This window comes from Cyanistes caeruleus, chromosome 1 (genome assembly GCF_971803275.1).
Source record: "Cyanistes caeruleus chromosome 1, bCyaCae1.hap1.1, whole genome shotgun sequence".
NCBI classification, from domain to species: domain Eukaryota; kingdom Metazoa; phylum Chordata; class Aves; order Passeriformes; family Paridae; genus Cyanistes; species Cyanistes caeruleus.
Window position 1 is genome coordinate 64398485 of NC_141701.1, and position 24456 is coordinate 64422940.

General features: G+C 40.1%; 1 protein-coding gene across 1 annotated transcript; it reads right to left on the bottom strand.

The window, feature by feature from the left end:
- Nucleotides 1–1126: 1126 nt before the first annotated feature.
- SLC6A19 (solute carrier family 6 member 19) lies at nt 1127–21610 on the bottom strand. The gene is made up of 12 exons (XM_023921759.2): nt 21301–21610; nt 13247–13387; nt 11677–11814; nt 10626–10807; nt 9777–9887; nt 8921–9033; nt 6558–6686; nt 5679–5835; nt 5317–5521; nt 4567–4726; nt 2401–2563; nt 1127–1840 (listed from the first exon to the last, which is right to left on the bottom strand). Exons 1-12 carry the CDS (start codon nt 21500–21502, stop codon nt 1634–1636), a joined length of 1908 nt encoding a protein of 635 aa, XP_023777527.1. The 5' UTR covers nt 21503–21610; the 3' UTR covers nt 1127–1633.
- Nucleotides 21611–24456: the final 2846 nt, after the last annotated feature.

A 24456-nucleotide genomic window follows, 5' to 3' on the forward strand; every position in this document is an offset into this window, starting at 1 on the left:
TCAGGAGTTGCCTTGGGCTGGGCTTGGGCCCTCCCAGCAACACCCTGAATTCCACACCTGGCATCTGCAGCCAGCCACTTCAGGCGTGGTGTTACTCATACCTGGTGGGTGAGCTTGCTATCAGCAGAAAAATCTGACAAAGAAATATTCTTCCCATTAAAGAGCAACATCTTCAAGTAGTTTAAATAGTTACTTACATTAATATAATTTTAAAAATTTGAAAATGGAGTGTAAATTAATTTAATCATTCAGATTCTCTGAAACGGATTGCCCAGAGAAGCTGTGGATGCCCCATCCCTGCAAATCTTCATGTTCAGGGGCTTGGAGAAACCTGGCTAAGTGGAAGGTGTTCCTGCCCATGGCAGGGTGTTTGGAACTGGATGATCTCCAAGGCCTTTTCTAACCCAAACCATTGATTCTATGATTCCATGAAGCACCCATGCGATGTCTGTCACTTTACTCTCAATTTAGAGGAGACAGACTGCTCTAAATTCTGGAGTAAATATACCCTAATTGAACCAGTTTCTTTTATGAGATTGTTTTGATTACAACAAGTATGAGGGTCTAAATTGGGTCCATTCTCATTTCAAAAGGCAGGTGTAGGAACTGCTGTGGGTGATACCAGTGTGCCACTGTCCATACACACAGCCAGTCGGATGAAGAGGATCACCCATCCAGAGGGGACATGGACACTGTCTGCTCCAGGCGTTCTGCCTGGCTGCTCTAGCAGGGCCCCTTTCCCTTTTGGGTGGCTACATGAGGAATGGGACTCCTCACTGAGCTCCACGTGGAAGTTAAAAAATTCAAACTGCTGTAAGGTAAGTGTGTATGTGTGTGTGTGAGTACATGAACCAGAGCCACCTACCTTGATGGCAACAGAGGAGATTTGCAAGATTTGCATCTTTGTGTGCCTTGGATCTCCCATCAGCACGGATCCCCCAGGCAAGTGGTGCACCCCTTGCTCATGGGCGCCACAGAAGGCAGATTTTGCTGTTTCCTGAATTGCTGCTGCCCCATTGCAAGATTACCTCTGCTGTCATCAGCAGAAGCAGCACTATCTGGTAGGAACTTGGAAGTTATAGGCAATTTATAAAATATATAGAATTCTGAATGAAGCAAGCTGTCATTCTCATACTTAGAAATGTTTTTATTAAATATTTTAAACTTCTCTACGAGACAAATAAAATTAGTGGCTTTGTGCAACACAGTGGCATGTAAAGTAAAAACAATTTTACTTGCAAGAGAGGACAGCATTAAGTTACCCTTCATAGTGACCACCCAGCCAGAATGATTACACATGTAAGAGTCACTTATGGCGTTTCATGCACAGTGCATCCCCAAGCAGAGGGGATAGAAGCCAGTTTCAAATAAGCTGGCTTCAGAAAAAGAAAGAGGACACATGATATGGCCTGGTGCCCCAATCACTTGCAAATGTCACTGTTTTGCTTCCAGGAGCCAGCTCATCAACTCTTCACAGTGCACTGCATTGTTAAGGAAATGTTTACCTGGAAACAATACATGGTTATCCTTTCATGAAAATGAAATTAACTCTGGATTCTTAAAAAAAAATATATTGTTTTTTACTTTCCTCACTGACAGAGCATTCTTCCACATTTGAAAAAAAAAAATGGTTTTATGATGAATTCTTTAAGTTTCCATTAATGGAAGTCTCAGATGTAGTGATAAGGCCAGCACGATCATTTTTTTTCTGACAGTGGTTCCTGATGGCTTTGTAGATGGCAAAGGTAGGGATGGCCAAACTGGGCACTCCGGCAAGGATTACAATGACAGCGTACACCCAGGGGGGATATTCAACCTTCTCTGTTTTGGGGAACTCCTCCTGAAAGAGCAAACAACCGAGTTGTGGAAAGTCATGAGGAGCAAATACCTGGGAACATGCACACATTCAATAATTCAACAGATCAAAAATGTTGAATCGGAACACTGGCTGGCCATAATGGCACAACAGTCTGGCAATTCCACAGCAGCTTTCAGCTCAAGGGTTTCCAGCCTCAGCTGTTTTGGGCTTGTGTTTGCTTAGAAATGATGTAAGGAAAATGGTGTGAAAGCAGTAGGAGCCAGGAAGGGTGACTGGGGGACTGGAACGCTTCCTTAGCACAAAGGAATGTGGGAATGGGGGACCTGACAGGCCACCAGGGCCTTATGGCCAACCAGCCTTTTTGTGGGAAGGCTGAATTCAAAGGGTGAGAGAGGGCTGAAACATTATTAAGAGGGAAGTGGGGTTGCAAAGGAGGAGAAAAGAAGGCAGTCCTATTTCCATGTCTTGTGGCAAGTTTGCCAGAAAACTGTTTCAGATGGGAGATGAATATAACTGACAATGACTCTTACATTAAATAAGAATACTTAATTAAAAATAAATATTTTGGTTTGCACACTTACATAGTTAGGGTCCCAAACACTGTAGAGCAGTTCTTGGTTGACTTTCACCACAAAATAAAAGAAAAAGATAACTAACATAATGAGAGGACTGATGAGTCTCCAGGTAACCTGCCAGAAAATGTTTGGCTTGTGTCCAATCATGAACTCAATATCCTTGTTAAACCTAGAAACAAAAACAGGAAGTCTAAACTTAAAGGCTGGCCAGGATCAAAGAATGCCTGCTCATAAACAGGGAAGTCCAAACTACCCCTAACTGTGGTTCCTAGGAATTTGCTAATGTCAGTTTGAGACTAGAATCAACAACATCAGGAGTTAGATCTCAGTAGTTCAAATTAAGGCACATATTGCAAGTCTGGAAAAATATTTTTTGGAAATGTACTATCTTGAAGATGTCTGTGAGGCATATGTGAAATAGTTTCAACAGGAAAGAGTCAGTGCAGATGGATTTCCCTCAGAACATATTGCAGTATTGCTTCACAATTTTTTGATAAGTATCTCAGTACTGCATAAATTTAAGAGAGTGACACAATATTGAAAAAGAAAAAGAGCAAATAGAAGTAATTTAATAATTAGATCATAATATAATGTTTGCCTAATTTGGATATCTTCCAGTTTTCTTGGGCTGAATAATGAAACTATATGTAACTACACATTCTTAAAAAGACCTGCAATTGCGTTATTTGGATTATTCAAGGAACATGCAGTGGTCAGTGGCCAAAAATATTTCCACAAGAAGAAGCAGCAAGCCCTGCATTGACAGTGGTACTGCCTGCATCAGTCCTGAACCAATTTATGGCCTCTCCATATAATGCAACACCTTGTGCTCACACTTCTTAAAAAACAGCTAGTTTGGAAGTTTGGAGTTTCTGCTTTAGTTCTTTTGTCTGGATTTCCTGCGTATCCTATGGGGATAAACCTGAGGGGACTATTCAGTCATGAACTTCAACTATGAACACACTGAACAGCACTCTGAATCCACTTGAATCTCAATTACTGTGTAAATTTATTTTATCATCACCCCATGCTTGTTTGCTGGGAATAATTTTAATTTACTTTGTAAGGATTTCTGAGATCTTAAAGGGAAGGAAACAACATAGACCTTTCTGTCCTTATCAAATTAAAATAAACCTTCTTTTTCAAGGGTATGCCATCTAATTTGCCTGATTCATGCTTCCTCAAGTAGTATAAAAGTATGGGAAAATGGGCCACAAGGGCATTCACCCCATTGCCAGGAGCAGCAGCTGAATCTGGCACAAGTTCAAGCAAAAGTTGTGGGTGATTGAATTTCCTGTCCTTTGTTTCACATTTCTTATGTATTAATTATAAACATGAAGATGTTGATACTTGGTTTATTACATCTCTAGAAAGCTGAGAGTATTATTACTCACTGCTACAACAGATAAAGTCCTGGATTTATCAGCTAAGAACAAATCTCAGGAGCTTTGGATTTGCAAGCTGCTGTAAACTAATATCTGCAGCCTGCCTGGAGATCCCTGTGCTGGACAGAATCATTTAGCACTGCCTGTAAACACTGCCTGTAATCCTGGGATATACCTCTGTGTTAAACTTCCAGCTCAGTGCCAAGGTGCTTGTACTTTGCTTCTGCTAATTAAATGTTTAATGCAACTATCCTAAAGAAAAGTCATAAAGTTATAAATGTCACCATATTTGAAAGGCAAATGAGCTATAGTGGCTCTTCTGTAACTGTTGCAAATATCTACATTCTGATGCCTATTAGAAAAATAAATTATTTTCATTCACATTATTGCACTCCAGAGCTCTTGTTGATGCCTAATATATTCTTACAATATCTTAGGGATATTTGAACTGGTTGTTAAAGGGAATTATATGTATAATTAATAATGATAATTAAAAATAATATAATTAGAATAAATAAAATAATATTAATATTAATATAATGATCTATTATAACGTATTAATGAAATGGAAATCTTTCATATACAAATTCTTAACAAGCATTATTTCTTTTTGCTGAGAACTCTGTAAGAAACCTGAAACGTAGAAGCAACCCTAAATTACAGCTGTATCATTTACTTGATTTCTGTAACAGAAATTCTGTGCACAGAGATGCAGCAAGATTGTATCTATACAAGGATAATCCCTTTATACCTTGATATCAAGTAATGGTTAAGCTGTATTTCATACCTGTCTATTCCATAAATGTAGACGACTGAAAACATCTCACAAAATGCAATTATCAGCAGGGGAATAGAGCCAGCAAAACCATCAAATAGAGTCAGCCAGTAATTACCAGAATTCAGCACAAAAATGAAAGCTATCAAATAACACACCAAACAAATGAGACCTGTGGGAAAAAACCAAAACAACAGCACACTTAAGCAAAGAAAGCAAAAGCAAAATGAGAAAAAAAGTATTTCCCCGGTAGCTATAAAGCTTGAAAAGTGACTCTTGCAGCCTGAAGGCCACCACTTTATTTTTTAATGGCACTCTGGGGGAGGCCAGCTCCTATTTGGGTAAAATTCTCCTAATATTATGCAGGTGGCAGATGTTGCAAACAAAAAGGGAGAAAGCTGAAGAGAGAAAACAGGTCCTCTTTGGACCTATCTCCTATCTCCTCTGGTGGGATAATGTTGCTCTGAGAGAAATCCTGCCTGGGTGAAGGACTCAGATCCTCCAGTTTCCCAAAGGAAGAGACAGTGATCACCAGGAGCAGGCTGATGGGCAAGCCTAAGGGTTAAAAGCTGTCTGCAGGCTCAGAAGGAGCCTCACATGAGCTGCTCCACTGGGGAACATGAGAAAATCTTCAGTAGGTTATCTGGGAGTTTTAAGACCATTCCAGATCTGAAGGTAGAAGCAGGGTGGGCTGCTTTTTTAGCAGACAAGCTGCTCTCCTGGGGGGGTGGGGAGACCAATTGTCTCTAAACAAGCACTTACCAGTAACAAGTTCCTTAGGCACTCTGGAGGGTATAATCTTGAGATCTTGTAAAGGTACAAGCACACCTTCCATATTTCCAAACATAGATGACAAACCCAGGCAGAAGAGCATGATGAAGAAAAGAATGGACCACAAAGGTGAGACAGGCATTTTGGTGATAGCTTCAGTGAAGACAATAAAGGCTAAGCCAGTTCCTTCAGCTCCCTGGGGAAGATTAAGGTTCATTAACATCACACAGCACTTAAATTTACATTGGTAGTCATTAGACTTGGCAATTAAATTGTTTCTATACATTTCTATTTATTTATTTATTCTATTTCTATATTTAAGGTACCAATATATGTTAGGGTATTAAACTTACATCATTCAGAAAAGTTTCCAGGTCACAGGTTTCAAACTTGAGGCTTGCAAAAGTTGCTGGATCGGTCATGTTGCACAGCTGCTGCATTTGTTCAAAGTTATCTTGGGTTACGTTACCTTCTGGCAAATCAAATGCATTCATCAGAGTAAGAATATTTCTGAAAAAAGTGAAATATAAGTAATTTGAAATTATTGATTTTTAAGCATCATCAAGATTCATTTACATCATCAAACAAGTCGTTAAGAGTACAATGGCAAGATCAGATTTGACATTGAAAAGTCCAGCAGAGGTGCACGCACAATTCTCCTTCTTCCAAGGTGAATATAACACTGTCTTTCATGGCATGGATGACTCTAGATGGATGGACACTCCAGGAACCTGCAGAGGAGTTAGGTGTCTTAGCATTGCAGACTAAACATGGCATGTCTGAGTTGTCTGCAGCTGTGAATCATGTAGTTTCACAGCTGAATGTGGAGAAACTAGACTGGAAGCCAGAGTCTGACTGCCCTGGTAAAGTGAGGCATCTCCAATGAGAGCTAAGCTTTTGAGCTCTCCAGGAGGAAACCTAAACACGGAGCTAACACAGGAACCAGGGAATATTACATTCATGTTGTGTGTCAGCATGGAGAATAATGTAAAATATAGTTGCTAATGCAACATTTATGTAGGTGATAAGGTGACTTAAACAATTATCACTTTCTATGGGATTTGTTCCACAAGATTCCATATTTTTATGAGTAATGAGTAGTTCTGATGCCACGTGGGTGAAGAGCTGCGATTATTCATAAATGATAAATCCATTATCAGCAGGCTAACAGAGCTGCCTCAGCCAAACAAACATCTGTATATTCTGTGGGGTTTTTTTTCCCAATAACTCACTTGTCAAAACAGTCATCATATCTTGCTGTGGCTCTGAATCCAATGATGGAATATATGACGGTTGCAGCGTAGATCGATGTGAAACCATTGATCACTGAAACGATCACAGCATCTCTCTCACAGTTGTTGCTGCAATTCAAAGAGAAGAAACAATGGATGTCAATCACATTCCCAAAATAAACAGTAGAACTGGCTACCAAGACTTAGAAAAAAGTAGCCTAGGATGCATAGGTACATCAGTGTACCCTCTAAAAGCACACAAATAATGCTGTTAGATTTAGTAAATTAAAACTTGGTGCCTTGAGGAATTTAATAGCTGTGGTTTTGGTTTCTTTTGGGTTTTTTTCCCTCTCAAATAACCCTGTTCACAAGGAATAATTTCCTGATGTGTTTTCATGTTTGGCTTGTGGGAAGTAAAGTATGTGGGGCAAAAGACTCCTCTCCTTTTCAAGTTTGTCTTGGATGCGTGCAGAAACACATTGCCATGTGCCTTCACTGCTGGTGTATTGTGCTGAAAGATGAGAGATTTGGGCTTGAATTCAAATACTCAGACAGGAAAAGTGAGCAGAAGTTCATTCTTCAGAAGCGCTGAAGTATGGTAAAATTGCAGTAGCCAAGAGCACTTGGGAACAGTTTTGACTGTTGAATAAAAGATGGTTCAAAATGTTCTCAAGTTTTGGAAGAACAATGAACCTTATGCTGATAAGATGGGACAGAAAAACTCTTTGTAGAAACACCTCTGCTTCATGCACTTCTTGCCAGTGTGCCTGTGCTAATACAAAGAATTTGCAGAGCCAGAAACAGACTTTCATCTGAGGGACAAGATAAAATATCAATATTAAATTAGGTTTTAAGAGAAGGCTGTAAAACAGTAGATACCTTATTTCTCCTGGGCAAGAGAGGGGTATTGAGATTAACCTGATGTTGTCATACATTGTCATGAACATGTTCAAGAGAAGAGACAAACTTGTCCAACCAAGACCTACCACACTGTGTTATTTCCCCATTTATAGCATTGCAAATGGGATTCTGCTGGCTGTAGGGCATTGAATGGAAATTCCTTGCTGTAGTCTTGTGTCAGTTTTTGCAATATGAGACAAGATTCTCAGAGACAGGCTTGAAAAACATTTCTTCCTTTTAGAGAAAGTAAGATGCTCAAGCTCCTTCTCATTATGAGTTAGTGAATCCTTGATGGCATTGAAACCTTATTGTATTTTCTGATGTTTTTGTACTCCCAAACCATGCAGGGGCAGAGTCACTGCCACCTGGTTCAGCTGGTGCTGGATTGCAGGTGGCCCAACACCACAGAGTAACACTGTGGAATTTGCATGGGTATTTTTTTACCTATATTCCTTGGGAGTTTAATGACTTTGTTCAGTTTCCTCCATAAGTCATGAATCATTGAGCTTTGAAAGAACATCGCCTGAATGAAACTGCCCTGTGTGTTGGAAAACCCAGAGGACGCTGCTCCTTTCCTTTGTGTCTTTTGGAAAGGTGGGTGCTCTCAGTTCTGACTCCATGGCTGTGGGACACTGACCTGGACCTTAAGTAGGGCTTGACACTTCACACTGAGACTTGCAGGCACCAAAAATTCCAGGTGATCCTTTCAAAAACACCTGAACTCAAGAGTGGTGGCAAGGAACTTCCTCAGCGACTGAAATGCTGCTGTGGTGTAATTAAACCCAAGCCAAAACTGAAACACTGATTTCTGAATGCATGACCAAACCACATATCCAAACTGAATTCAGAGATGTCTATCAAAAATATTAGGTTTAGCCAATGCCACACAGTTTTCCTTTCAAGAATGCTGAAGGGATGGCAGGCACCAAGAGGTTGCTCCGATATTTTATGAGGGAGGGTGTAGAATATAGCACTGCATCATAGTTTGCAGGCTGAGTCAGTCTCTGGGTGATGGGATTTGTCACTCCCTGGCCCCATAGCACACATGTAAAGGAATTGAATTTAAATTTCAAGATTAGATGTATATCTTCATCTCAAAGCTAAAGTTCTAAACTGTGCTCTGTGGACTGATTTGAAATATATGCTTTACCACCTGCTCTGAGACCAAGGGCATCACCATGCACCGAGCACTCCCACAGAGGAAGCTCCTGCTCCTCAGCTGGTCAGCTGCCAGTCCCCTGCTTCTGTCTTGCATCACCACATCTTTCTCTAGGAAATTAGCCAGAGCAGGGACCTGAGATCTTGGTTTGGGAGAGCTAGGAGCAGTCAGAGGGGATGCACCTAACATTTCTGAGGGGAGGCTGTCCCACTCCCAAGTAGCACAATAGTAGGGCAAAATAGAGATGTTTCCTTTGAAAGAATGAAATATTCACATAAAATTTGGGTCTTGCCTGGCTACTTACTGAACAGAGTTGTAACTGGAGAATGAAATGAGGCCTCCAAAGGCCAGGGAGAAGGAGTAAAACACCTGAGCTCCTGCATCCAGCCACGTCACTGGGTTTGCCAGCTCGGTAACCTGAAGCATCAGATACACAGCTTTAAGCACATCCAACATTGCTATTAAAACTGAGTATGAGAGATTTAGAACAATTAAAACAAGAACATTAACCATGTAAAACCCACTGTTCTTGAAGAATTTCAACAAATAGGTCAATATTTTTGTCAAACTTTCTTTTTTATTAAATAAAATAAAACCTATCTTAGGTTTTTATATAAGTATTTTGAAAATTGATTAAAAAAATGCTTTGCATAGCTGACAGCTGCCATGCCTGTTTTCAGAGAAGGTGTTTACTACTTAGCATTAATAATGATCATTCAGAGGTCTGCTTATGGAAAATGATCCCTCTTTTTAAATAATGTTATATAATAAAGCCATTCTCTTAGGTTTTTTGTTCATATGGCAATTAGGTGGGTTCTACTCCCAAATACATACTTTATGCTTTAAATTTAAGCTGGTTATTAGGTAGAATACAGGAAAATAAATCAAGCCAAATAAATGACAACCCTACTGCACTGGGATGATCATTCAATCTGTTAGAACAGATTTTTATTAATTATGGAGAGAGGGAGAAAATATTTGTGTATATGTACACTTGTTATATCCCATGCAGAGGATTCACCTCAGACAATCAAGATTTTTCAGATGTCTGAGGGATAGTTAGAAAAGCACCAGTGGGGAGGACTAATTTTCAATCACTTGTTAATTACAGAGAGAACTACACAGTGTTTCACTGAGCAGTGGCCCAAGCAGTGACTTACATTAGGGGTGAAGAGATACACAATTCCATTGGTTGATCCTTTCAGCGTCAAGCCACGGATCAGGAAAATGGTAAGCACCACGTATGGGAGAGTTGATGTCACATACACAGCCTGCACCCCAAAGAAATGTAAATAAACCACTCAAATAAAACACTTGAATTAAAAAAAAAAAAAAAAAAAGTGAAGAAAATAAAGTGTGGAGACTAACAGTAATGGCAAGTTCCAAGTGAGTCACAATTAGCATACTACAGTAATAAATGTTCAACGAAATAGCATTTGTGGTACATTTTGATAATAAGCATTTTTTTAGCACTAGTAGTCTATTTAAAAGAAATTGTCATTGTTGAAATTCAACTCAGATAATTCAAAATCAGCATCAAAAATAATCTACACCCTGAGACCAGATTGATGCAAGGATGGACCCTTAGGGCTTTGCTGCACAAAAGAACATTGATCACTCTTTCGTAGAGATAACATTTAGGACTTGCACAAACACAAATAAATCTTTATGTTTTGAAGAGAATAGGTCTAATAACAAGAGATTCCCTTCATCTTGCATTAAAGATTATTATTAGTGTTAAAGTGATAATGCCTAAAAATGTATTACTAGGACCTGTAAGGATGACTCACAAAAAATTGGTCACAAAAATCTCCACATAAATCAAATCAAGTCAGATTCCATTTCATTCACCTTCATTCTTCAAAAAGCAGTCCTGATGATGGCAGAAAATTTTGGACATGCTTTCACTCAAAAACCAGACAGCTTCTACAGCATTATTAATTCTATGTAAATAAGGTATCATGATTAATCTCATCTCATAAAAAGCCCCACCAAGACAGAGTGAGTACCTTTCCTGTTGTTTCAATGCCTCTGATTGTGCACACATACAGCACACCCCATGCACATGTTAAACACAGCAAAAGCCACCACTGGATACTGCCGGAATCCTCAATGGAAGTGGAGATGTTCAGTGTTTCTCTGTACCAGAAGTAATCTACAGGAGAGCTCTTGGCACACTCTTCCACATAATCTGTAACCACAAAATGGTTGTCATTCTGTATGCCTTTTATTTACCTGGAAAAAAAGGAAGCTAAATAATAAACATCAGAGTTTTAAATTGTTCCACTTAATGCCAATTGATCTGTTCTTGGCAAATTTTCAGGTTTTTGGAGGCTAGTTCCGTGGCAAAATGAGAGATTTAAATGACAGCCGTTTAACAGGTATTTTAATACAGTGGCTCTTCCCCTCCCACACCTTCCCCTCCCACAACTCCCTCAGCAATATTTTGTCTTCAGTTTTGTGGGACAATGTTCAAGGTCTTGTCAGCTCAAGCTGAATCCTCAGCTCCCTGCACTGTACTGTCCTGTGCAATATTCTACTTTTTCTGGGAGGAGAGGAGCAGCTGTTCACAGACCCAGCAGAAAAACCTGTTTCGTACAGTGTCATGCAAGGCTGACTGTGGAAAACAAATCTGCTGTTACCAAGCGGTCTCCAAGGAGCTGTAGACTTGTCATATTGGGAGATACAGGTGTTTAAAATGGATTATGCATTTTTTTTCCTTTTCAATGTGCTAATGGAGGGTTGCTGGTGAAGAGACAGGTGAAACACGTTGCCTGCGTTAATGTTTATACTAGATCTGCACTTAGTGAATACTCTGTATATGAACACATCTGTCAAAATCTACCATGAAGTTTCATATAAAAAACCAAAATTTGTCTCAAAGATGAAGTGCTGACCACATTTTATTTAATGTGAATTTGTACAAGACACAGGTATCAAATAGTGCAATGTGCCTGACAGGACTGCCATGCCTTACTGCTATTTCCCAGAAAGACTTGTCTAGGGTAACTGTTAGAAATCTGTGCTGTGAAACAAAATACAATATTTTATAAAACATACCTGTTCTGTTCTCATTGAGAGGACAGCTGTTCCAAGGCAGGGGCTCTTGGAAGGAGTTGAAGAAATACCACATCACACAGGCAATAATAGTATTATAATATAAGCCCACCAGGAAAGATACAAACATTGATGCTATGCCTGAAAAAAAAAAATCAGAACACTGTGTAATTGCAACACTCCTGTCTTCAAGATATATCCAAGTACATGGCATCAAACTCAACCTTTCCTTCCTCCCCTGGTACATCTTGGATGTAGATTTATTACTGTGAATTTGTTGCCTAAAGGTTGGACAGGTGAGTCCTACGTAGAGTTACATCCTAAAACCTCTCTGAGACCGAAGGTGATGCCCGCTTAGGAGCCAGCTTTATGAGAAGACTCTCTACAGACACCACACAGTCTGGTTCACTGCTGCCCTGCCAGCTGATATCCAGGCAGTTTGGGATGCTGGACACATGTGAAGCTCAGCTGACTTGGGATTTTGATTAAATGAGACTGAAATATCTCCATCTTCCACAATGTCCCTGCAAAGGTCAGCAGAGGTGGTGTTGGATGGCTGCCAGGAGGCACAGGCTGTGACCAGGTACAGAATTCACACTGGTATCTGTCCTCCTCTGCCTGTTCCCAAGTAATCAACCTCTGATGACTTCTCTGGCAGACAGTAAATGCTAATCATTAGCTCCTGAGAGCTCTTAGGTTCTAAAGAATCTTGAAAAATTCCAGATGCAATGAACAATTATCTTTTGTAACTGATTTACAAATGCAGTGGATGCCAAAGCAGTCCTGTTTCTTTCCTTTCAAGTGGTTGAGGTTGGAAGGCATCTCTGGAGGTCACCTGGTCCAAGCCCCTGCTCGAGCCCAGCCACCCAAAGCTGGTTGCCCAGGACCATGTCCAAGCAGATGTTGAGTATCTCTGAGGCTGGAGACCCCACAGCCTCCCTGGGCAGGCTGTGCCAGCACCTGCTCACCCTCACCATGCTTCCTGATGTTCAGAGGCACCTCCTGTGCTTCCCGTGCAATGAGGCAGCTGTGGAGATTTTATGTTGTGTGCATAGTGCTGCTTTTGCTACATTTCCAAATGGGCCATTTGAACACTCGGATGTTTGGTATAGAGGTGAAGAAGTATTTTCTACAAAATACTGTTTCTGCAGCTTTTTTGTAGAATGGTAATTCCCAGATACAAAAAAGTAAAATTAGGTGGAACTGAGGTCTACCAGATAAAGATTCAACTTATATTTATCCACAGAACAGTTGCTGAACAATTTTTGGCACTCCTAAAGATTCATCCTAATGGTAAAAAAAGCCAGAATGGATAATACAAAAAGTATCTCTGAGGCCTGAAATTGGTCTCAGATTAGAGAAAGGTTTCAACAGGCCCATGGTACTTCGGAATGTGAACACAAAATTGTCATTGTGCTTTATCATGATTAGTTTGACCTATCAAAGGAGAATTAGGAAGAGAGGAAAACTAATAGAACCTGAAATCTCTTATGGCACACTAGAATAAAACCTGGAAGATTTGTTTTTTAGATCATTAGTTCAGAGTGCTTTCTCAGGCAGCTTTTTGACTTACCAACCCCTTTCAGGGTAGGGTGGATAGAGCTCCATACACCCACACTGCCTTTCCTCAGCCTTTGACCAATAGCAAATTCAAGATGAAGCAGAGGGATACCCTCCAGGACTAGCAAAATCAGGAAAGGGATCATGAAGGCTCCTGGAATGGATAAGAAAAATAATGATTCTGATCAGTGAAGTACTAAAACAAAACAAAAACATTAGATTCGTGAGATGCTGACATGATAAATAACCTCTGCTTATCACTGTGGAAAAAAAACATCTCTGTGGAAATCTTCCCTATTTTCTGAGCAATGCTTTTCCTGATTGCCCAGGCAGGGCACTCAATTACATATGTAGTTTCAGGTTGGAATTCTTCTTCTTCTTCTTCTTCTCAAGTGACACACATAAACAGAAATTATACACTCTCAAGGTTAAAATTTGAAAGAGCCATCTTTGTATTGCAAGTGGAGGAAAGGTAGCTACCCTCCTGGAATGACTTTCCCCTCTTTTATTTTTCTGCAAAAGATTATGGTTTTATAGCTGTGACTCACGCCAAGTATATTAAAAAGTTGAATGAACTAAGCAATGGACCTCTAAATATTAAACAGCAATAAATTCTTAGAATCTGTGTTCAACAACTTTCGTGTGTGATTAGAAGACATTTGAAGTACAGGGTTCAAACCCTGTTAATTACAATAAAGTTGGTTAGTACAGGACAAGTATTCTTAATTAATTTTTTCCTGAACAAGGTGTACCTTGGATATGGGAAGTAGCATAGAACACCACACTGGACTGTGAAAGTGCAGAGTCAAATGCTTGAATATTGCTACCCATTAGAATTATGGTTATCTGTCATTACAAATTGGCCTTAACTTCCTCATCTAAATAGAAGCAAGTAATCTGAAGGCAATGAAAAGAATGCAGACCAGAATGTTAAGGGTTCAGGTATGTGTATTTACTGACCTTTTCCTCATGTGTGCAATGAAAATCAGATGGTGAGTGAAAGAGGAAATCTGAAGAATGAAAACCATTCCGGAAACTGAAATTTACTTCCTGGGGATTCCAAGCTATCAAGAAAGCTGGAGAATTGTGAGTACACAGCACACCTTTTTAATTTTTTTCCTTTCTTCTTTTTGTGTTTGTGGAAGGACAGTCATGGGACCCCTTTATCTGACTGCTCTGCCATAGATATGCTTGAAGACTTCTTCTTCAGCACCTTAATGAGGGGACCTCTGTAAGCATCTGGAGGAAATCTCCTGAGGCTGATAGAACACTCCTGCCATGTCCACTCTAGAAGGTGGTTCAGCTCTGAGACTCCTACAGCACATTTTACACACTGCGCTGTTGACAGAGAGAGCTGTGGTGTTGGGACTGTGCTGCTGCTGAATCTCCCTGTCTTGGAGGGAAAGTCATGTCTGCCCAGACTGCTAGAACTGTGTGAGTGGAGGTGAACTGTGCACTTAAGATCAGTGAAAAAAAATGGAGCCTAAATCAGAACATCAGTCTGCCTGCTGTCCCCTGAAAGCAAAAGGTTCAGACTACCTTTAAATGCTTTCTAAAGCTGCAGAGAAAGCAGTCTGATCTTCCCCTCACTTCTGCCAACAGAGATGGTAGCTATAAAGAAAGATTTTTCTTCCACAGGTATGATAAGGAACAATTGGTCATAGCTTGAAAAGATTATAAAGGTTGTACATTTCCTTATTCAATAAGATCTTTGACCAGGGAGATAATTTCTAATCAAGTCTTCAAGTGATCTTACTGTGACCTGACAAAAAAAAATGATGAGTCTCCATTAGGAGCACTTTGGCTGAACTTCCAGTACATGCTTAAGTCTCAAGGCATGATCTCAAATCACTGCAAGCTGGGTTTCAAAGGGTAACACAGACTTATCCTCAGTGAAAATGGGGAGTGTTTGGATCAGGTAGCTGTGCAGATACATCTTCTGGACTTAACTGCTACCATTGGTCAAGAAAGGCTTTGCCAGAGAGAATTGATAGTGTAGTATAGCAGAGACCCATATGGCATCCAAGAGAGCAGGCAACAAGAAAAGATCCAGATGAAGCATCCATACAAACTGCAGGGTCAGGTCTCAGACTCTTATGAGATGTCTTGGGCTTGAAACAGAGAGAATACTCTGGAATTTAAAGCTGCTGGTATAAACACAATGATTGTGTCCTTCTCTGATCTTACCCTCATGAGAGCTCCTGGTCAGAGTGTGACATGAGGGAAACTCTGTCAGGCTGTTACAGGGTTAGAGCACAGGTCATACTTATGGCTGCTTGCACTTCCATGCACTGGCAAGTAACTCTGAAAGGCCAGAGGTTCTGTGTGTGGAGGTTGTCCCCCTGACCCTCCCATCAGGAGGGGAAGGATTGGTCCCCTCCCAGCAGGAAAGAAAGCCATGAGGCTTCCATGTAAAGGGATGGAATGTAACAGAGGGTGCCCTCATTGTGTACACTGCAAAAATCTTGTTTACTATGAAAGCAAAAGTAAAACAGTTATGAGAAGTGTTATTCATGCAGAGGGTGGAGAGTCAGCAGAGAACAAACTATTTGAAGCCAGATTTGCATGCACTGCATGTCTAATCAGATTATTAGGGGCCTTTAGGTGCGCATCACTGCATGTTCCAGCACAGCTAAGCAGGTCCATAAAGACAAAATGGGACAAGCCTTTAGAAACTGAAAGGACAGACGGTCATTTCCTCACATTGACTGAGTCTGACACAGTTTCAATGAGTCTCAGAACCTCTGCCAACATGGGCAAAACCTTTGCACTGTCAGCAGTGATGCCAGGCACAGGTGGATGAAGAGCCCATTGCCATTTCTGCCTTAGATGCCTTTCAGCTGCCAGTCAACAAAGCAGGGAGAGAGGGCTGCCCTGTTAGATCTGACAGCAGTAGCTCCTGCAGTCAGTAAATTTGTAGAAGTCCCTGGAGTGGTGGGAAACAGAGGAAAGAACCGTGTTTTGGAAGAGATCCTAGGTCCTCAAAAATTGGGATAAGCCCTATATGTTTCACAGGTTTGTGATGTGAAAATACACAGTCAGAAAGACATAAATCAGGAATTGCCTCCTTTAGCACTGACACCATTTGTAACAGTATCTCAACTGAGACCACAATGCTGAATTTGAATTCGCAGCTAGGGGAGTTCACTTTCCTCAAAACTAGGGTGGATCATCATGATTCACTCTTTCCTGGCATTTCAAAATAGCCACTTTTCTCCAAAGTGAGACAGCACCAGCCTGAGGCTCCTAGAGCTGCTCCACACTAATGCAAAGCTGTTCTTGCAAGGACTAAATGGTCTTCTGGGAAGGGGATGTAGCCAAGATGTGAGAAGGAAGGAAGAAAATAAATGAGATACTCTTCTTCTTGGAGACAGTGTCCAATCCTTTTCCTGAAGGGATAGACTGACACAGAAGAAAGAGAGGAATAGTCAGCAAAGTTGGAAGTTTAGCAGACAAATAACAAATCATAATGAGTCCTTCTGTCTTTGACTAACAAAAAGTACATCTCAGTTTTTCTTGTCTTTTCTCTGAAACATTTTCAGCTTGTCAGTCTACATTTTAACAGTAGTAACTAGGTTCTAATGGAAGCAAGATGAACCACGATGATTTTAAAAATTGATAATTTTTTGGTAAGAAGGATTTTTGTGTGGTGCCTAATGACATGCTTTATACAAGTCTGAGAATACCATGTCTGTACAGCTACCTTTGGCAACCAGCTTCAATAAAAAATATTTTTTCTGGTGCACTAATCACTTTTCAGGGATTAGTCATTCATCCTGATGTGTGGCACACGCCACAAAGGACTCAGCATTTTGAATAACATTTTATGTATTTGAAACTACCAATACTTAGCTGTAGGAATATTGTTATATTTTCAAGACAAATAAAATTATATCTCTCTATTCTACATGACACTTCTTTTCTCCCTCTTGGGTTCTTTGGTTTCTAGGGTTCAATTCTAGCAGCCAGTTCAGAAATCCATCTTTGCTTCATTTTCTCTTTCTCTCAATTTCTCCCTAAACTTTCTGAAAGAAGCTATAATGAAAAAATAATAATTTGACTTGGCAAAGCTGCTACACAGAATCACAGAACCATTATGGTTGGAAAAGATCTCTAAGATCATGGAGTCCAATCACTAACCACAGTATTCACCACTACACCCTGTCCCCAGGTGCCACACCCACACACCTTTTGAATGCTTCCAGGTTCACCTGGGACACAAAAAAATAAGTGAATACTTTTTAAGCTGCCACAATTCTGTGATCCTAACAAATGAACCAATGATCTGAAAATAGATACTGTGGGGATGTACACAATGGTTGATACTCTGGTCTGGAAACCTTACAACTGAGATTTTAGATTCTCATCCTATTTCAAGACTGTATTTCAAAACAAATAATATTTGGTTTGAACATCTGTATAGCTGTTATGTAGTCTCTAATCAAAGGTCTTCTTATGTCATATTGAAAAAAAATCATTATTGCTTGCACATAGTTCCTCACAAAGGAAGGCAGATGGAGATGTTTTACTATACTAACATATTCTTAGACCTCAACTGCAGCAACATGTTATTTTATCAGCTGCTGTGAGGAATTGCTGATGTCATTACTGTCCCTTCTTTCAGTGTGGCATGCACAGAGATAAAAAACTTCTCCCTCATGCAGTGGCAAGGTTTCCATATGCGAGCTGTAGAGTTAGAGACTTTTATTTAAATCAATGGTTTAAACATTAAATATCTTTTTTATAATGGTCATCAGGGATAAAATGAAAATGTTTAACAGTTGATTAAATGACATGTTGCTCAATAAAGATTAAACAAAAGCTATGAGCAATGTCAGAGAGCTATCAAATGAAGGGAAATTTCAATCTCATTTAGCTGGTGAAATCATTGAGGCAAACAACACGCCTTTTACATTGTGTGCATATGGAACTTTATTTCGCCTTTGGTAATGATGGATTTGACAACTTTTAAGACATTAAAGAATAAAATGTGCTTTGCTCTACTAGATTTTACTGGAGTAAATATTCCATTTAAAAAATATAAACTCATTATCTATGACAACAAAAGTAAGCAAACTATGTAATCAGCAACTTATTTTTGCATATTTGGGTATCTTAGTGTGAAAACACTATCACAGTGTTGTGCTTAGGAAGAAGCAGCTCTTAAATAATTCCAGATTTAAGTTCAACATCTGAAAATAAGCATAACTTATAAACTCAGTGTTCCTAACTACCTTCACTGCAGACAATTTAGAAAGAAAAGATCCACCTTTTTTGAAGTCCAAGTACCACACAAGGGTAAATCTTATACTTTACTGCAGTCCATTTATGTTTCATAAGGGATGCAACATGTACAAGTGCCAGTTCACAAAGTAGGTGGACATCCAGCCTCATTCAGGAGTGTTCTTGGCTTTACTGTGTGTATATATTGGCTCAAATACTCTCCACACCATTGCTACCAGACCTCACCCATCCAAAATGATCCAAACATTCACCCAGATAAGGCATATTCAAAAAGAAAGAGGTTAAGGTAGCAAAGCCAATCCTTAGAAATTAGAAACAATTTTCAGGAGACAGTCTATGTATCTTTTTCACAGGACTTTTTCACACCCAATGCAGATATTTTCTGCACAGCAAATAGCTGGGTAGTTTTTGTTTGTTTTTGGTTTTTTTTTTTTAATCTCTTAATGCACAACCATAATCCACCATCATATCTAATGTGAGCTTTAGGACTCTGAAATAATCAGTCCAGGAACAATTTCAGGAGGAACATAATCCTGGTTTCCAGGGGGAGAGCAGGAACAGGAATTCCTGCCGCTCTGCACCCAGGATTGAGTGAAGACACATCTTGAAGACACAAAGTATGAGGACAAACACCATCCAGGGTAAAGGCACTTGAACTGCTGGGGCAGAATGGAGTTTCCTCAGTGAACTCATGTTTGCTTTCTATCCAAAATGGATAATTTGGAAAAAGGTGCATAATGTTACAGTTTTACCCTACTCTGTTATAGAGGCACATCTGTGGCCCCTGAGTGGACCACCCAAATGCAAAGATGAATGAATCATCTTGGCCACCATGTTGAGGGGCAAAGACTAAGACAAAACTTGCCCAAAATGTCTAGTAAATGCACATTTCCAACTGGATGTAGGTGAAACTGGATAGAGGAGAGGAAGCACAACTGAGGTAGGATGTCAGACACAATGACTACCACAAGCATCCTATTCTGGAGTGGTTTTATGGAGCTTCCTTCAGCAATCTGACAGCTGCAATCCAAGATGTTGCAGTGCTGCCTCTGTTGGGTGCTTGGTATGCTGCAAACATGGCTGAATGGGAATTAGGGATGCAGGAGCCAGAAAATCTCATAAGGCAGAAATTGTCTCAAATCATCTTCAGAAATAAGAACTTTGAGATCTGTTTTTACAATACAAGTAATCAGATATTCAGTTTCAAAGGCATCCATCCAAAAACCAGACAGTCTTTTTATGCTTTTTATGCTTTTCCTGATTTAAGGGAGAAGTTTGAGAACAGAAATGGGAGGAGGACAGTGATGGCAAGAGTTGGATTTAGACCTACCATGAGAGGCTGAGGTGCACCATACAGCAAAGGAGGAGGAGGAGGAGGGCTTGCACAATAGCTCTCCATCCTTACATGTGATGGATGAAATTAGGGAGTCGTTTCTAAGACACCACGGGAAGCCATTACTTGTGTTTAGTGATATGAGTCACAGCATTTGGTGCTGTGAAGAATATTTCAGATGCTAGCAAGTCCAGCCAGAAGGATACATATCTGTGTATTAGCTTATAATTCCTTTGCTATGCACTCCCTTTCAAATTCAGCCTAAAATTTGAGTGAGAGAGTCCCAGGGGAAAAAAGAAGTCAGGATTAACCACTGTCAGTGTTCCTGACAGTGCTTCCTGAGAAAAGATGAGTTACAGGATGATGAGAAAGAAAAATAATTACTGCCAGAGGACTGACACAGACATAAGCCATTCATTGTGCTGTAACTTTTTTGCTACAAGGGCTGGCTCTGCTGCAAGTGACCTCCAGTTTGCACTGCAAACTCTAAATATCAGCCCATGATAGAGACATCTTAATGATAAAAGCATCTCTTCTTGCAAAGGAGCCACCTGTTGTTCCATGTCCCTGAGTCTGTGTGAGCAACTCCTCACAGAGCCATCATTTGTCCCTATTTTTAAACATCTCACCATGCACATGTAAAAGAATATTGCTTTGAAATACTGTTCCTTAAGCCAAATTTCTTCTTTCAAGACCAAACATTACAAAGGAACAATAAATTTTTCACATATCCCAGAGTGAAACATGGACAACAACCTGATATGACATAAAAAAGTCTGTAAGAAAGTGAAAAATTTATGTTGTTGTATAATGTTTAAGCAATGGTTCAGCTCAAAATTACCTTTCAAAACAAACAGCAAAAGAAAACAAATTTTTTAACATGATCATTCAGTCCTTACTTAAAATTTAAGGAGTCCCAGCAAATGATACAGTAAATAATAATGCTTGAATTTAAAATTACTTAATATCACCAACTGCCAAACAAGTACTCTTAATGTTAACTTCATTCATGCTGTTAATCATAGCACAAATTACACAAACACCAACTCTACAGGTGATACATGGATCAGTCCCAGCCCAATGAAAAACATGTTATAAAAAGATCATTTGGTATCATGATCAGAATCATAGTCCCAAGTAGTTTATGAATATTTTAAATACACATTATATATATATATATGCATGTATATAAAGCAACATTGTGTATAGATTGAGAAAATAAACTATGTACATGACAGTGGAAGTCTCACTTGTTCAATCCTGTGTCCTGTAATAAAAACAGACCCTTCCTTTTCTTCCATCACTAACGTGACTTCAGTGGGTGATCACGACCTATGAAATTACCTTCTCTGTTATACAGTCTTCTAGAGACAGCATCACTGCTCACACAGGACCTGAACAGTTCTAAACATATTCCATTATTTGCTTACCAAAAGAGAGATTAAACCTGGTTTATACACAAGGTTAGTTAAGATGTATTAAAGACATACCTCCTCCATGGCTCTGACAGAGATACGGGAACCTCCAGACATTTCCTAAGCCCACACAAAACCCTATACATGTCAGCATATACTGTGCCTTGTTGTCCCATTTTGGTCTGGAGCCTGCCTCTTCTTTCTCAAGGACCTCAAGTTCAGCATGGGAAGGTATCCTGTCCTCCAGGCCAGGATTGGGCAGCTTCAGCTTCACCATGTTCTAAATTTCCTGCCTGAAAGTGCTGCCAGTGAGGAATAATGAGAAAGGCAGCTTGTCAGAACCCTGCTCAAAAAGAGACCATCTATTTGCTGTCTTCAGCTATATATACTGAACCTTTGGCACTGGACTTGTAAGTGCAGGCTTGTGGTAAAAAGAAGCGTCAGCAAATCATTCGATTGACCAAGTCAGCTCTGACACTTATTAATGCTTTATCTGCCAAGGTTTTACGGAACAGTCTGTTCATCCAGTAGAATACATTGATTTCAGCTAATGTAATTCAGGAGATAATTTGGCTATAAACCCTAATCGCCTATAAGGCTATGTAACACCCCTTGCCACTCCCCTGTTTCGACTCACTTAAATACAAATATAGCCCTAGCAAATGAGGTATAGTAGGATTCCACTGGCCTCAGACTAAATATAGAGATCTCATATAATTTTTTATCAGGAAGATAAACTCATTGTGACTCACTATCAAGTTCAGTTTCCAGTTGCGAATTGTGTATGCTTACAAAACTGTATGTTTCATAATAAATGTTTCTCTGTAATAGATTGTACTCTATGAAATGTTCTGACCAAAAGGATGGAGAATGAAAGGGATTATAAAATCTGACCTTTAAAGTCATAAGCAAAATCTGCTTACCCCAACACCTCTAATCAGTACAGAACAAGGTCTGAAGAATGTTTCTTATAAATGGGTTTGAAATCAAAGGTCCCTTCACCTTTTCAGTGACCCTTGATATAGTGGTCAAAAATAAAATAAAAAAAATACACTGGTTAGCAAATATCACAGATACTATTCCTATCCTCATTGTTTCAGCACAATCATAAAAAAACCTGTTCCCTTTGAACCTTGTTGTTTTCAAAAGATAATTCACTTGTCATGAAGACTGTATATAAAATCTAACATTACATATGTCATAAGAAATGTTGGCAGCTACAGGCTCATTGCATGCAGTGATACAGGATGGTCAAAGTAGGAGAGATCTTGCAAGTCCAGCCCCTGGAAAAAGAGGTGAGCACTTCGTAGCATCCCGTTGCAATCTTACCATGTTTATTCAAAGTCTTTGGATAGAAGAGTTACAAAAGAAAAAATCTTCATCCTTCACATGCACAACTGTATACCATAGCCCATATGGATTTTCCCTAGGCCTTGTAATAGGTATTAATATTTCCCTAACATGACTTGAAATATCTCTCAGTCTGCCTAGTGATAGCACTTGCCTATTTCATGACCCTGTCAGGTCTGTGGATGTGCTATCTCCTGATTAACCACTGGAGCAGCAACTTCCTTTTCCTTTCCTGATTCCAGCTAAGGATTTCCTAACTTGTGGCAGAACTTCCTTTTCTAAGTTGTTGAAAACATATGTTCAATTTCACTCTGTTTCTGCTACTCCAGTGCATTGAGCTGCACAGCTCTTCCTGAATGATAATATTACAGCATTCCCAGCCCTTCTGAGAATGTGACAGGAACATTTAATTACCACACTACTGGCTTTTGTCCTTAGTCATTAGTAGAAGAATGAAAAAAAAAAATTGTTCCTAAACGGATCCTTCAGGAACTGCCTTAGGAACCTCCCTTAGACCACCATTTCTGCTTTCAAGCACAGCTTACTATCATAATTAGAATTTTACCTAGATCTTTGTTCCCAGAGTCATCACAGAATCATAGAATGCTTTGGAAGGGACCTTGAAGGTCATTTACGCCCAACCTCTCAACCATTGACAGGGAGACCTTCCACTAGACCAAGCTGCTCAAAGATGAAGCGTCATCCACAACTTCTCTGTGAAACCTGTCCCAGTGCCTGCCACTCTTGTAGTGAAGAATTCCTTCCTGTTATCTAATCTAAACTTACTCTCTTTAATTTTGAAGCCATTACCACTTGTATTATCGCTGCATGCCCTGTCAAAAGTCCTTTTCTGGCTTCTTTGTAGGTATTTGTAGTCCCTTTAGGTACTGGAAGGTGCTCTAAGGTCTCCCCAGAGCCTGCTCTTCTCCAAGCTGAACAGCCCCAAGTCTCTCAGCCTGTCCTCATAGGAGAGGTGCTCCAGCTCTCTGATGGTCTTTGTGGACACTTCTGGACTTGCTCCAACAGGTCCACATCTTCCTTGTGCAGACTGCCCCAGAGCTGGATGCAGTACTCCAGGTGGCGGCTCAAGAGCGCAGAGTACAGGGGAGAACCAGCTCCATTGGCCTGCTGGTCACGTTTTTTTGATGCAGAAGTTGGTTGATTCATCTCCTGGGCTGCAAATGCACACTGTTGGCTCACATACAGGTTTTTGTCCACCAGCATCCTTATAGTCCTTCTCTGCAGGAGTGTTCTCAGTCCATTCGCCATCCAGTCTGCATTTGTGCTTGGGATTGCCCTGATCCAGGTGCAGCACCTTTCACTTGATCTAGTTGAACCCCATTATGTTCTCCTGTGACCACTTCTCAACCTTGTCCAGGTCCCCATGGATGGCATCCCTTCCTTCCATTGTGTCAACTGCAACACTGTGTTCATGTCATATCTCCTGTTTAGTTCAGTACATCTAGTTGTGGTCATATGGCAACTGGTTTACTGAAAATTTCTCTCTGCTAAGTTTCATGAGCAAGCAGCATATATCAAGGTCCAAAAATACAGTCCTGATTGCCTTACATTGAGCAAATCCCCTTTTTGAAGGATTTTATCTTGCTCTGGTAATGCGAGGTGCCAGTGATTGTTAGTTATCTACCAGTTGTTAAATATTTGCAGAAGCAAATATGCTGGTCTGGCATCTAGCTCAAATGTATTTATCAGTGTAATAGCATGGCTAATGACCTTGGAAGGCACTGTGCCTTTTTCTGAAGGACTTAGAGTCGCAGTGACACCAGCTCAAATATGATCCACAGGTGCTCGGAGGAGCTGTCTCTGTTGCCACCCTGTGGACTGGAACAGGCAAGCAGGGGCTGCCCTTCCCTCATCACAGTC

Coding starts and splice junctions, on each gene's coding strand:
- SLC6A19 (XM_023921759.2), bottom strand. CDS start 21,502: ATGGTGAAGCTGAAGCTGCCCAATCCTGGCCTGGAGGACAGGATACCT. Junction 11,815..13,246: donor CCCTACCCTGAAAGGGGTTG/GTAAGTCAAAAA, acceptor TTTTTTTTTCAG/GCATAGCATCAATGTTTGTA. Junction 5,522..5,678: donor TGGAAACTTTTCTGAATGAT/GTAAGTTTAATA, acceptor AATCTTCCCCAG/GGAGCTGAAGGAACTGGCTT.